This window comes from Orycteropus afer, unplaced genomic scaffold (genome assembly GCF_000298275.1).
Source record: "Orycteropus afer afer isolate SDZICR_OR568_19922 unplaced genomic scaffold, OryAfe1.0 scaffold00002, whole genome shotgun sequence".
Classification (NCBI taxonomy): domain Eukaryota; kingdom Metazoa; phylum Chordata; class Mammalia; order Tubulidentata; family Orycteropodidae; genus Orycteropus; species Orycteropus afer.
The window spans coordinates 24,737,793-24,753,315 of record NW_006921589.1 but is presented as its reverse complement, the minus strand read 5'-3'; the positions used below and the strand labels follow the sequence as shown (position 1 = coordinate 24,753,315).

General features: G+C 35.6%; 1 protein-coding gene across 1 annotated transcript in view; it reads left to right on the top strand.

Annotated features, from left to right (window-relative positions):
• CREB1 (cAMP responsive element binding protein 1) overlaps window positions 1–15,523 on the top strand; it is a 47,940-nt gene that overhangs the window by 24,667 nt on the left and 7,750 nt on the right. The window contains exons 6-7 of the mRNA XM_007934752.2: window positions 5,742–5,924; window positions 7,972–8,122. Of these exons, the coding sequence (XP_007932943.1) occupies window positions 5,742–5,924; window positions 7,972–8,122 (334 nt within the window). The remainder of the gene's footprint in view (window positions 1–5,741; window positions 5,925–7,971; window positions 8,123–15,523) is intronic.

Sequence of the window (15,523 nt, the reverse complement as noted above, 5' to 3'; positions counted from 1 at the left end):
TTTATCCCCTTTCTCCTGCTCTTCTGGCCTGCTACTCTGGGTGTCCCTGAGTTGTCTCTCCTCACCTGTAACCCTGGGGCTGACTGCTCTTCTGTCCGGGTTCCTGGCTTTTATCCCCTTTCTCCTGCTTTTCCGGCCTGCTGCTCTGGGCAGGCCTGAGTTTCCTCCCCTCACCTAATCCCTTCGGCTGTTTGCTCTTCTCTCTGGCTTCCTGGCTTTAAATCCCCTTTCTCCTGCTCTTCTCGCCTGCTACTTTGGGCGTCCCTGAGTTGTCTCTCCTCACCTGTAACCCTGGGGCTAACTGCTCTTTTGTCCAGGTTCCTGGGTTTTATCCCCTTTCTCCTGCTCTTCTGGCCTGCTACTCTGGGTGGGCCTGAGTTTCCTCTCCTCACCTGTAACCCTGGGGCTGACTGAGTTTAAAGTAGGAGGACTCAAATATATAAGCCCCTTAAATGGCCCTTTGTTTTGTGCAGATACATGTAGGTCCTTAGAACTTTTTGAACCACTAATTGTAATTCTAGATCTTAGTCTTCATATAATATCTATATGATGTTAAGAGCGCACATAAATTTTGGGTTTGTTTGTTCACATAAAGAATATGGTCATTCTTTGGATACATTTAAGGCCAAAAATGTTCTCATTGTTTATCTTCTCTTTTGAAAGTAGCACTTTAAAATCTTCTGTTTTATTTCAGAAGATTGGGGTTGGCTACTCCCTACTAGCACATTTCCTTACTATCCCTTGTACCATAACATGTAATGTAGTTAATTATGGTAATGTAAACTTAATGAACTGATGAAATTAGGAGGACACTTTGCTTTTTGGCTTACAGGAAGCAAAAGTTTGTCTAGCAAAAGTACTAAAGTTCCTATTTCTGTAGTAGCTTTGTCTGGCTTATAGGTCTCTTCTTACTTCTTTCATCTCTTACCTTTAACTAAATACATTATAAGATACTTTTGAGTTCTGCTTTTGTTTGACTAGAGGCATCTGTGTGAATGGTGCTTTTTTCTCTCTTTTCTCTCCATCTCTTGATTTCTTCCCTAAACCCAGTGCTGCTCATCATATGGTTTCTTCCCCCTTTCTTCCTTAGTTACAAATTAATTGTACACATTGAAACTTCTTTGCTGCCTTAGTCTTCTGATGCCCTCAGACAGTCTGTTACCACAAATATGTATAAAAGTTTGACCTCCAGGTTACTAGTTTTTCAAGTTATAGCACAGCCTTAGTTTGTATAACTAATTTGCATTCCTACCATATTAGAAACATTTTTAGCTCTCCCAAAGCTAAAACTTGATAGTAAGCAATTTTGACTAAGCTTCTTGTCCACTCTCTAAGCTTAGTACAACTCAGTGATCTTTCTCTTTCTCTTTCTTTGTTGTCAGGAAAAAAAAAGTTCTATTTCTAAATTTGTATGTACGTGTATTTTTAGTTTATTTTTAATGAGAGCACTCTCTGTGTCCAGATAATTTTAGTTACTCAAGATGTGTGTCCTAAGACAGTGATACATGATCTTTATTTTCCCCTTACTTTAACGTACCTGAGGGATACAACATACTCATGTCAGTAACAGTGATTCACTGTTGTAGCAACTCTCACTAGAACTAGAAAGCATACTCTTTAGAAAACAAGCCTCTCAGAATCTCAAATAGAGAAGTGAAGTTTAAAAAAGTACCACCCTCCCCCAGATGTTTAAGCTGACACACACATACTTCCAGTAATAGAAAATCTATTATCCTTCTCCCTTATCCTTTCTATATATACTTACATGGCCTTGATAATATTATATTATGTTCTTGATTTTTCTTAAGAATTAGTATAATGACTACTCAACATACACAGCAACATTTATGTATTTTATTTTCTGTTTATTTTCTTTTATTTTATTGTGATTTGGTGAAAGTTTAGAGAGCAAATTTACTTTCTATATGGCAGTTCACATACACTTTGTTTCATGACATTGACTACAATTTACCCCTTTGTTTCATGACATCGACTATAATTTACCCCATTGCAACAGCTCCCCTCCCACTTCCTCCCGATAGTTACCTCTTCCCTGTGTCCATCCCTCCATACATTCCTGCCCCGAGCTGTCTCCCTGTGCATAAACAGACCTTATTTCTCCCATGATTGTTCTCTCCAAGGAGTGTATCTGCCTAATGTAAATGTTCAGCTGATATGCTTTTCTTTTGTTTGGCTGGAAGCCACAGGTGTGGGTTCAATTCCAGACCTGAAGGGCAGCCTAGGGGACATAGTCTTAGTGGTTTCACCAGGCTCTATCAGACCAGCAAACCTGGTCACCCCCTTTATTTTTCCCAAATGATTTTGAGTTTTTTCCTACATTGTTCTTCCTCTCTATCCAAGATCTCCTACATAGATCACTCTCTGAGTGGTTGACAGTGATAGCCAGGCACCATCTTGTTCTTCTGGTCTCGGTCATATAGGATGCAGATCGCATGGTGTACCAGTCGCTAGGACTGATTGTTTCTATGAATCTTTCGTTTTCTTCATTCTTCTTTGTTCTGGATGAGGAGAGACCCATTGTTGTATCTAGATGGCTACTTGCAAGCTTTTAAGATCCCAGTCGCTACTCGCCAAAGTAGGAAGTGGGACAATGTTTTGTGTAGTATGTTATGCCATTTGAGCTTGATGTCCCCTGTGACTATGGTCCTAAGCCTACCGGTTCAACTACTCACTCCCTCTGGGTAGCTGGCCGTGACCAAGAAGTGACTACAACCTTGTCCCTTGTCAGATCTACTATACACCTGGTAATTCTTACAGAACATACAAGTACACTTGTAGAAACATTTGTGTATTTCTTAACTTATAAAATGAATATATATGGTTATCAAAATTCAAATGCTAGAAATATATAGTATTAATACACAGTAAAAATCCTTTTCTTTCCTCCCCCATAGTAAAGTTTGGTGTGTATTCCTCCATTCTTTTCATTTTACTTGTTGTTGTTGTTGTTTGCCGTCGAGTTGGCCCCCTACTCATAGCGACCCCTCCTTGGGTTTCCGTGGCAATATCACTACGGAAGTAGGATTGCCCAACCTTCCTTCCAAGGAGTGGCTGGTGGGTTTGAACCGCCAGCCTTCTGGTGAGCAGTCAAGTGCCTTAGGCACTATGCTACCAGAGCTCCTACTAGATTGCCCAGTCTTCCTGCTGAGGAGTGGCTAGTTGGTTTGAACCACCAGCCTTCTGGTTAGCAGTCAAGCGCCTTAGGCATTATACCACCAGAGCTGCCAGAGTCATTTTACTTACACATACTCATAGTGTCATGTTTTCTTACATATTATAGACATAGACATGCACATCTAGTTATGAGAACTGTTTCTTTAACAGCTGCATTTTGTTTCAGTGTAGAAACATAAAATTTAGACATTGTCCCAATGGTAGACATTTCTACTCTTTCAAGCACTGTTACATGAACATCCTTATATACATAGTAGTTTGTAAGTGAATAACATCCAAAAGTGGAATTGTTAAATTAAAGCATATGCTGCCATAATTGCCGTTCCATGTGGCTGCACCAGTCTGCATTCCTTCCATAAACTGGGTATGTTTTTGACTAATGCTATTAATAATTTTATCCATGATTTGCTTTACTGTCTCTGATGTTGTTATGTGCCGTTGAGTCTGACCTGACTCATAGCAACCCCTCCTTGGGTTTCCAAGGCGGTATCACTACAGAAGTAGATTGCTCAACCTTCCTTCCGAGGAGTGGCTGGTGGGTTTGAACCACCAGCCTTCTGGTTAGCAGTTAGGTGCCTTAGGCACTATGCTACTAGAGCTAATAATGTCTTATTGAGATATTCTTCTGTTGGGTAGAAAAATAAGTCTCTTGTTGTGAACTTGAATTTTTTTATTTCACTAAATACAACTGTAGCCCATGATGTTTTCCTCTGTATTTTGGCTACCTGGAATCTCAGTTAAGTTTATGCTTAATTGTATTTTTTTCCTTAATCTAGATTTTCTTATATAATCACTGTATACAAAGAAGCAAATCAATTACTTGACTCCTACCTTTTTATTCTTATTTTAATGGATTTGGCTTTGTGGAAAGCTATCAGCAATCTTTTTTGAATAACCAAGTATATAAATAAACATTAATGAGAGAAAACATATTTGATATGATTGGTTTTTGGTTTTCAAAGTACTTTCATACTTTTTTTGATTTTTATAGCAATTGTATGAAGTGGCTAGAACCAAATATTTTTTACTTGAGATAACACAACCTAATAAGAGGTTAGTGATAGAACTTGAGCTAGAACTCAAATCTTCTGATACGTAGTTTTCTTACTTCTTTCCCTGAACCTTGAGATCACTGGTCTGTAGCCAAGAAGAAAATATAGTGAATTTCTCTCTTAAATCTATGTGAGAAATTGTGGTTTGATTCTCTTAGCCTACTGATTCTTTTGAATTTCTTGCAAAATTAATCTTGAAATAGTTCTTATTCATTACAGTTGTGACCTGGCCTAAGATAAGTAAACTAGCCGAATCATAGCTATTAACTCTTACTATCTCTTGATCAAGCAGTGGATAATCAATTTTCCTCATATAGATGACTCTTAGAATATTATAGTTTCCCAGAACTTGTTCACAGTTGATCCTAAAATAATTCTCTTCTAAGAGACAGTTAGGAAGTGACATTGTATTTAAGTAATACAGGTTGATTTTTTTACATTTCTTACTTTTGTCTTATTCAATTAAAATCTGTTATGCAGCTTTACATATAATATTTTGATTCTTGGTCCTTTTCTTTCTGGAAACACTTGAACACTAGCAAGGAGAGTGGCTACAGAGGATCCAACCACCTATCTTAATGCTGGTATCTAAAAGATGGCTTTTTTCAAATAAAATAATCATTTTTCTTTTTAAAACTTTTTATATCTACTATAGCAGAGAGAGATGATTTCAATGTTTTAATAAAGTGAAAGGCATATTAATATGAGCCAAACTTGATTAGTTTACTGTATAACAAATGAATGGCAAGTGTGGTTAGTTAATGAATAATCAACAAAGTATCCTATATGACAATGCTTGAATATGTAACTTTGAAATGCCAGTAAAATATTTTTTTCTAAATGATGATCTTATACTGTGATTTTAAACCATGAGAGATTCTATAATAATTAAGTCCCATTGAACATTTCAGTTGTTTCATTGAGTGGACTTTTTGATAAGCATATGTTGCTGCATGATTTAGAGAACGAATGTACTGCTGAACTGCTTTATTATATGTTAAAACAGGCATTTATTGGCTTCTGTAATGTGCATAGCTCTCAGTTTATGAAAGTAGAGAAGAAAAAGTCACATTTCTTACCCTCAAGAAGTACATTTACTGGTGGTACAGTAAATAATTAAACAATTAAAATATTTTGTAGTTAATAGTAGAATAAAAGCAAGTATAGAACACAAAGTATTATCTCCTTTGAACTAAATAACTTAAAAAAAGAATTTAACATTTTCTCACTCATCTGTTTTAAAAAAAAAAAAAAACAGGTTTTGTTATTATAAATTACAAAGGGATTCAAAGAGTGCATTTGTATTGTAGAAACTGGGTGTTGGTTTCCTGAACAGAAAGTTACTTGAGTATACTAAAGCCTTCTTAATGATGTTATTTTCTGTTATAATCTCTCCTAGATTGTGCCTTTCAAATTATTCTACTTTGAATTTAGTGTGTTTTAATAAAACTCTTAGTATTAAGTTTGTAACAATAAAATCCATTGGATTTTTAGTTGCCATTACCCAAGGAGGAGCGATACAATTGGCTAACAATGGTACCGATGGGGTACAGGGCCTACAAACATTAACCATGACCAACGCAGCTGCCACTCAGCCTGGTACTACCATTCTACAGTATGCACAGACCACTGATGGACAGCAGATCTTAGTGCCCAGTAACCAAGTTGTTGTTCAAGGTAAGGGATTTTATAATTCACCAAAGCATCAAGCCAAGCCCAGTTCCAGTGAGTTGATTCCAACTTATAGCTACCCTTTAGGACACAGTGGAACTTGCCCATAGCTTTCTAAGGCTATAAATCTTAATGAAAGCAGACTGCCTCATAGTGCCTCATCTTTCTCCCAAAGAGTAACTGGTGAGTTCAAACTGCCGACCTCTGGTTAGCAGCCGAATGCTTTAACCACTGCACCTATGAGGTCGAAAAATCTTTCAGAAAAAGTAAGTGTCATACTGCAAAGCACTATTAAAACACAGTTTTTCATTATAGTTAAACTTTCATGAATTCTTCCATTATTCCAATTGGAGCAAAATGTCATGGCATAAAAACAACTATTTTCAGTTTTAAAAATAAAAACATCTATCTTTAACACTCTTAGACTTTAGGGATAGGAGAAACAAGGTAGATAGGAGGAAAGATAAATCGGGAGTTAAAAAAGCTGGATTCTAGATCTAACTCTGCATGAACTGCTATATCACCTTGACAACCTCTCTGGTCCTCATTTTTTCATGTGTGAAATCACAGATCAACATTTTTGGAGGTTCAGAATTCTATTTCTCTGCTTTTTATTCTAGTAAATTTAGGTCCTCTTTTTTAAAAATCAGTTTTATTTCAAGTGACAACATTTTATTCTGAAAAATCTTATTGTACCACTATGGAAGCAGTTAAATATTTGATGAGTTATACAAATAGATTTTGACTTTTCTTTTTTTCATATTTAAATAAGTTATTGGGTTTTTTTAATTTTTCCCTACTTGTTCTAGGAATCTTTCTAGGTAGGAGTGGAGCAACTTTCTTTGAATTCATAGAATATTTCAAGAATTTCATTTATGCCAGATTGAAAATTTTCACTATAATAAATTTGTTTCTAAAAATATTTTTGTTTATAATGTGTCTTGACTATGTTACGTAATGACAGTTTTGCCCTTTTGCTGTAGATAGTAACTTTTAAATAGTCCTAAAACAGCAACTAGAGAAAATAATAACTTATTTAAAGGGCCCTAGTGTATTTACAGAATATTTTCTTTTACTAAACAAATAACGTTTGAAGAACATAGTATTTTGCTTATTAATGGGAGTAAAACACCTTTTCACTTTACATGCAGGTACTCAAAAATTGTAAAGCAGGATGTCAGTGAATTTGAATTCTGAACGTCAGTTTGAAGATGGTAACATGTTTAGTATATAAATCTTTTCCATTCAAACTACACATTTTAATTGATATTAAGCAGTGGATAATTTGGATATCCAAATATTGTAATTCTCTAAAGACCTTGAAATTCTCTGAAATGTTAGGTTTCTTATTCTTAAGAGGGGATATGAAGTTTTTAGAAGCAATTTGACAAATAGTGATTGTGTTTCTTTTCATAAATGATGAATCATTTAGTTAGAAAAATAGAACATGTTTATTTTGCCATTATTTACATTAAAGCAATGTGTTTACAAATAATCAAATTGGCATTAAGTGATACCACTTTTTCATACTTTCAGTTAGACATTTTTAACAGTTGATCATAATGCTTTATTTTCTCTTCCGTTTTGCTATTTTACGAAAAAATCATGGTCGTTTTTATGTCGTGGCAAGAGTCTACTTGAAATCTTTAGTATGAATTTACCAATACCAAAGGAAGACATTGAGGACTACATCTAGGAAGATCATTCAAGCTGTGCCCTACTTACATTTTAGACTTGAGGTTGGTAAGCATGTTATCAGCAGAATAGAACTGCATTCCAGTGAAAGAAATGTAAGAACTAATAGGCATAGGTTTAAGACCTCTTTCATCCAAGTGTCTATATTAATAACTGCATTAAATTGGGAATTATTTCTCCGTAGTGACCCAAAGAGTATCAATTCTTCCAGTATCTTAGCCAGAATCATCCGTTCCTTTTTGCCCCTTTAGAATCCAAAATGGACATTTAGGTGGATGAGTGATACATGTAGTTTAATCCAATCACAGTGCTTCGGTGTCTTGGACTGTGCTCACTTTTTTGTTGTTGTTGTTCCCAGCTGCCTCTGGAGATGTGCAAACATATCAGATTCGCACAGCACCCACTAGCACCATTGCCCCTGGAGTTGTTATGGCATCCTCCCCGGCACTTCCCACACAGCCTGCTGAAGAAGCAGCAAGAAAGAGAGAGGTTCGTCTAATGAAGAACAGGTACATATGCTGCATGTGCTTAGAGTGTTGGAGGTCATATACATCTTCAGATTAGACCAGATGTCTCTCTTTACATGTGATCTGCTGATAATAGCATCTTTATATTGAGTTTTTTTTCTGGTAGAATTGATAGATCCTTATATAGTAAGCTACATTTATGAGAAGATGGCTAATGGGATTATCACTTGAGCTTTGACCATAGAATGGTTTTCTTTCATGCAGTTTCCCCAGGAGAGACTTAATGCACATCCTTAGGCTCTCACCAGATAGATTATTTAAAAATTATGTTATTGAGTAGTAGTATTGTTCAAGAAGATCAGAAATTTCATGCATGTATATTAAAATTAAATGTTGTTTTATTAATATTAAATTTATTTATAAAATAAATATGGCCAGATTGTGTTTTTATTAATGTTATCTTTAATAAATAAATTTTAATAAAACAGTAAGTTTTAACACTTAATTAACAATTCTTTGAAAATAAAATATTTCTACGAATACCTTATTACTGGCATAAATCTTAAAACAGATGCAATGAGTCTTCAACAATGGAAATACTACAAAGCACAATCTATGAAATGTGGGCAATGGAGTTCTCGAATGTAAATTCATAGCTGTAAGTGCTTTTTGTAAGTCATCAAAAATGTAGAATAAAAGAAAGTTATTAATATTAGGATTTTAATATGGAAACAATTCTAAGACAAGTGAAAATGACAAAAATGAAAATAAGTTTGGACAAAGGTACAATAGTTTGAAATTGACAGAAATATTTCTGTGCTGTCCACCCCAAAGATTCTTCAAACACTGATAAAGTTGAAAGAAACAAAGATTGAACTTAGAGGATCTGATTTCAAGTCCTGACTACTCCCCCCTTAGCACTGACTTTGGGAGAACACAGAAACCTTTCTAAATCTCAGCTTTTTTCTTTGTAAAATGGATGCCTCCACCCACCCCAAGGGTTGTCCTGAGGATGAAATAAGATAACTCTTTGGAAATCTCTTTGTAACTGTAGTGTTCTGTTGAAATGTTTGTTTCTATGCAATTTTATGTTTTAGCTCAGAACAGCCTCTTCATTTCTAAAATACTGTGAGCTGTCACAGAGTGTTAGTAAATTACACCTAGGCCATGAGAAATGGCAGAGTTTTTTCTGGGATATTAGGAAAAGAATTGGAAACAAGCTGAACGACATTTTCAGGGCTTCAAACCAGTTCAGTCATGGCCAAAACAGCAAAATTGGAACAGACCCAAATTTGTAAAATATAGGTGTACCATTGGAATGATAACTGGAATGGGAAAAATTTTGGATCGAAGCCATGGAATGAGAGACTAGGAAAAGGCATAATGACCCCTTTCAGGAGCCTGATGCTGGAGTATTGCCAGGACTGGGGAGAGCAACACACATTCATAGTGGCACAGTTAGCTGCCATTTTCAAGCTGGGCACCACTGTTTCTCACTTTGCCGTTCAAAATACTTGGTTGCTGTGCAATGCATGTGCTATTCTTATTTTCTAAGCAAGAGATTAAGTTTCCAGCAGGGTGTCCATCCATTATTTTAACTGTTCCATTTATTCTAATTCACCCACATTTTACAAATTTGAGTCTGCCCCGTCTTTGCTTTGTTGGCCATGACTGAATCAGGAAGGACTGGGGATTGAAGCCCTGCTTTTATTTTATTTGTGCTCTATCAATCTGTGATTTTCTTTAAGTATTTATAATACTACAGAAGCATAACGGTTATATTCCTATTTAAATGTATTTTTTAAATTATAAAGAAAATTATACACTTAAAATCTTTCCTGTTAGTTTTCAAATGTTTGTAAGGCAGGCATGCTACCTGACTTACCAGGGACTCTAAAATAAAATACTTTCCCTTGGATTTAGTTTCCTTTAAAAAAAAAAAAGAAAAATCCCCATTAACTTTGCCATAGTTCCCTTTTTGCCCTTCATTACCAGATTTCTGTTTTGTCATTTTCATTCACTGTAAATCAGCTTCTGGGAAACCACAAACCACTCATGTGTCTATCAGAAGGTATGGATTCCTTCCTAGTTGGCAAGGCCAGTATTCTTTTTTCATTCCTTTTTACTTCTATGGAGTATCTGATACTTTTGACTGCTCATTTCTCAGTTCTTCACCTTTGGCTTATTCTCCTGGTTCTCTGGCTACTTTTTAATTTTTCCCTTGGAACTTTCATCCAAATCCATGGATGTTAAGCACCACCTGTCTGCTGATAACCTCCTAATTCTATATATTCTTTGACCATTTTCCTGTGGTACCATTTAATTCTGTCTTTGACCATTTTCCTGTGGTACCATTTATTAAGGCCCAATATGTGCTGGGCATTATAACTAGTTTATTATTTTATAAATTAGTTCAGAGAGAAGTTATATATCTTGCTGATGGTCACACCTTTTAAGAAATTGGTAGAGCTGAGAGTTTGTTGCCAAAGTCTATGCATATACTACTCAGATTTTGTAATGCAGTGGTCTCCAGCTGTGCCTTTCAAACTGTAGTACATCATAGTATGCTGGGTAGATACAGCACCAGAAAATTAACATGGAACACTTTCCATGAATTTTCATTTTGCTCAAAGATTTGAAAGAAGAACATTCTTTTAATATTTTTAAGGTAAAGTAAGAGGTTTTTTAAAAATCCACTGGAGTAATGATTGTTTTGAGCTGTGCCCTCCAAATTCTCTTGGGAACATAGTTAGTTTCTTCTACTTTTATAGCTACTTCAGAAGAAATGTTACAGAAGGACTGGCCTCCTGAAAATATTCCCTAGAGTGAATATAATTTTATGCACCTTGAACACAGCCTATTTTAAACTAAACTTTGATAAAAGGTTGTGATCCAAAATTCTTCATTATTCAAATTGCCATTTACTCAAAACATTAAGCCAAACAGGTAAACATTCTAAAAGGAAATGCAGATGGTGGTTATATTCATCTGTGTTGCTGCAGTAGAAAATAATCACAAAACCTCAGTATCTTAATTAAAACAACAAAATTTTCTTCCTCATTTATGTTACCCCTTCACAGCTATAAGTCACATGCTGTGGCTTACTTCCACAAGCCATCAGGTTCCAGGATCCTGGACGAAGAGGCACCACCTTTTCAGACTTGCCATTCTTGCGGCAAAGGGAAAAGGGCAGTGATTTTTAAAGCATCTGCCTAATTGTGGTGAACATCATACACACTTGTATTTCATTGGCAAGGACAATGATAAATCTCAAGTCAGTTGGGAAGAGATGAGTACTTATCCCACCGGGAGGGAGGAGTGAGTAACTGTAAAAGTAATACAGTCTACACCACTGTTTTATGTTGGGATGCAGGGAGACATTATTAGATTCCTAAAGGCAGAAACAATGAATCAAGAGGTTAAAGAGATTTGACCATATAAAATACAAAACTGTTCAGTCAAGAAAAAAGAAAAAGGATTAAAACAAAAACAAAAAAAATTGTACCAAGATCAGAAGACTTCTGAGTTAAAAATATGAATAGGCAGATTTGTAGAAAATGAATTTGAAATGATACAATAAAATTTTAAATTCCAAACAATTTACAGCCAGCCATTAAGAACAAAGATACATATATTTTTATTGAGATGGAAAGATGTTCATAGCAGGAAAAACCAGATTACCACAATATGTATATTACAGTCTCATTTTGATAGAATTTTATTGCAGAATACGTTTTTTGTACATAAATTAGGAAACATAAGCTAAGAATTTAATCATCCTTAATTGTACCACTCAAATATTAACATTCTAGAGTAGAACATTTTTTCTCCTAACATATACATACATACAAAGATGTTATTTTGAGGACTAAGATAATGTCTGACCCAAGACATGGGTTTTCACTCGCCTTACATGCATGTGAAAGCTGGACAAGGAAAAAGGGCAATCTGCGTCAGTAGTGGTACTGCCTCGGAAGCCCAAGGAGGGGTTGCTATGAGTCAGAGACGACTCGACGGCACATAACAACAACAGCAAAGAAAAACAGATGCATTTGCATTATGCTGTTATCAAAGAATATTGAATATACCCTGGACTGCCAGAAGAATGAACAAATCTGTCTTGGAAGAAATAATATCCAGAAAGCTCCTTGGTGAGATTTTGTGTCACATATGTTGGACATGTTACCAAGAGGGACCAGACATGGAGAATAACATCATGTTTGGTATAGTAGAGGGTCGGTGAAAAAGGGGAAGACCTTAAACAAGATGGATTGACAGTGGGTTGCAAACATAGCAGTGATACTGGGAATGGCACAAGACCAGTCATTGTTTTATTCTGTTGTATATATATGAGGTCACTATGACTCAGAACTGATTTGAGAGCCTAACAGTATCTATAAGGATAAATGAATTATTTTAAAATATATAGTTTTTTAAACTTTTTTTTAAAAATAATTTTAGATTTACAGAAAAGTTATAAAAATAGTAGCTTCAGATATCTTTTCTCTTTTAGTTTGTCTTGTGTGGCCTTGCTACTTTAGAAGAGTAGTGGTCAGGATGTTTTGTAGAACATCTGTCAATTTGACTTTATGTGATTCTTTTTTTCTTTTTTTAATACATTTTATTGAAGTATAATTTATGTACAGTGAAATACACAAAACTAAAGTTACATGGGTCAATGCATATATATGTGGGTTTTTTTGTTTTTTTGTTTTTTTGCAGTGTTCCCTCCCCTTCTGTCCCCTCCCACCTCTGGTAAGCTACAAAGAAAGTTTCCTTCCATATATAAACCTTTCCTTGACTTTTTACAATAATGAACTAATACTATATTTGTCCTTCTGTGATTGACTTACTTCATTCAGCATAATGTCCTCCAAGTTCATCCACCTTATGCAGTGTTTTGCAGATTCTTCATTATTCTTTAGTGTTGTGTAGTATTCCATTATGTGTATGTACCATAGTTTTGTTATCCATTGTTCTGTTGATGGGCATCTAGGTTGTTTGCACCTTTTGCTATTGTAAATAGTGCAGCAATGAACATGGGTGTGCATATGTCTGTTCTTGTCCTGGCTCTCACTTCTTTAGGATATATACCCAGTAATGGGATTGCTGGGTCAAAAGGTATTTCTAATTCCAGCTTTTTAAGGAATTGCCATACTGCTTTCCACAGTGGTTGTACCATTTTACAGTCCCACCAGCAGTATACGAGTCCCAATCTCTCCACACCCTCACCAGCATTTATTTTCTGTCTTACTGAACTGTGTCATTAGTGCTGGGGTAAGATGGTATCTCACTGTTGTTTTGATTTGCATCACTCTGATGACTAATGAACATGAGCATTTCTTCATGTATTTGCTGGTCACCTGAATATCCTCTTTGGTGAAATGTTTATTCATGTCTTCTGCCTATTTTTCAATTGGATTATTAATCTTTTTGTTGAAGTATTGGAGTTTTCTATAAATTTAAGCGATAAGTCCCTTGTCAGATATGTTGTTGCTGAATATTTTTTCCCACTCTTTAGGTTCTCTTTTTACTCTTTTTTGGAGAAGACTTTTGAAGCACATAAAAATTTAATTTTTAGAAGGTCCCATTTATCAATTTTATCTTAAACTGTTTATGCATTTTGGGTTATGCTTAAGTCTAAAATTCAAACTAAGCCATAAATTCAAACTAAACAAACCAAACTCACTGCCATTGAGTTGGACCTGACTCATAGCGACCCTGCCTTGGGTTTCTGAGGCAGTATCACTATGGACGTAGACTGCCCCATCTTCCTTCCAAGGAGTGGCTGGTGGGTTTGAACTGCCAGGCTTCTAGTTAGCAGCCAAATGCCTTAGGCTGTATGCCACAGAGCTTAATTTGCCCCCGTTTTTCCCTTGAGGAACTTGATAGTTTTAGGTTTCACATTTAAGTCTTTGATCCATCTGGAGTTAGTTGTTATGTGTATGGTGTAAGGTACGAATCTTGTTTCATTTTTCTGCAAATACCCAGTTTTTCCAGCACAATTTGTTAGAGAGACCATCTCTTCCCCTTAAATTTCTCCTTAAAAATCTTAAGCTGAAATTTAATGGATTTCAGCCCTTTCTCAAAAATCAGCTGATCATAGGTCAATGGATCTATTTCTGGGTTCTCGATTCTGTTCCACTGGTCTATGTGTTGTCGTTGTACCAGTACCAGGCTGTTTTGACTACTGAGGTTTTGAGCAGGTTTTGAGATCCGGGAGTGTGAGACCTCCTACTTTGTTCTTCTTTAGTAGCACTTTGCTTATTTGAGGTCTCTTTTCTTTTGATATAAAATTAGTGATTGGTTTTTCCATATCCTTAGAGAATGCTCATGGGATCTGGGTTAGGATTGCATTGAACGTATAGATTGCTTTGGGTAGAATTAACATTTTCACAATGTTCAATCTTCTTATCCACAAGCATGGTATGTTCTTCCATGGGTGTAGATCTCTTATGGTTTCTTGAAGTAGTTTTTTGTGGTTTTCTTTGTACAGGTCTTTGGTGTCTCTGGTATGATTTATTCCCAAGTATTTTATTTTTTTGGTAGCTATTGTAAATTATATTGATTTCCTTATTTCTTTTTCAGCAATCTTTTTGCTGGTGTAGAGGAATCCAACTGATTTTTGTATGTTGTTCTTGCATCCTACCACTATGCTAAATCTCTCAATTAGTTCCAGTAGTGTTTTTTTTTTTTTTTTTTTTTTTTTTTCTTTTTTGCTGAGTCTCTTGGGTTCTATGTATAGGATTCATATCATCAGCAAACAGGGTTCATTTGACTTCTTTCATACCAATTTGGATGCCTTTGATTTCCCTTTCTTACCTTATTAATAGCCCTTGCTAGAACTTCTAATACAATGTTGAATAGAAGTGGCAATAGAGGACATCATTGTCTGGTTCCTGTTTGCAAGGAGAGGTTTCATTCTCTCTCCATTGACAATAATGTTGGCTGTTGATTTGCATGTTGTTGTTGTTGTTGTGTGCCACTGAGTTAGACCTGACTCATAGTGAGCCCTCCTTGGGTTTCTGAGGCAGTATGCCCTTTATTATGTTGAGGAATGTCCCTTCTATTCCTATTTTGCTGAGAGACTTTATCAGGAATGGGTGTTGGATTTTATCAAATGCCTTTCTGCATCGATTGGTATGATCGTGTGGTTCTTTTCCCTTGTTTTATTTATATGATAGATGACATTGTTTTTCTAATGTTGAACCATCCTTGCATACCTGGTATGAACCCCCATGGTCATAGTGTATTGTTTTTTTGATATATTGTTGGAGTCTATTGGCTAGTTATTATTACTATTATTATTATTGTGATTTGGGTGTAGATTTACAGAGCAAATTCACTTTACAGCAGTTCACATACACTTTGTCTCATGACATTGACTACAATTTCCCACAATGCAACAGTTCCCCTCCCACTTCCTCCCCATAGTTACCTCTT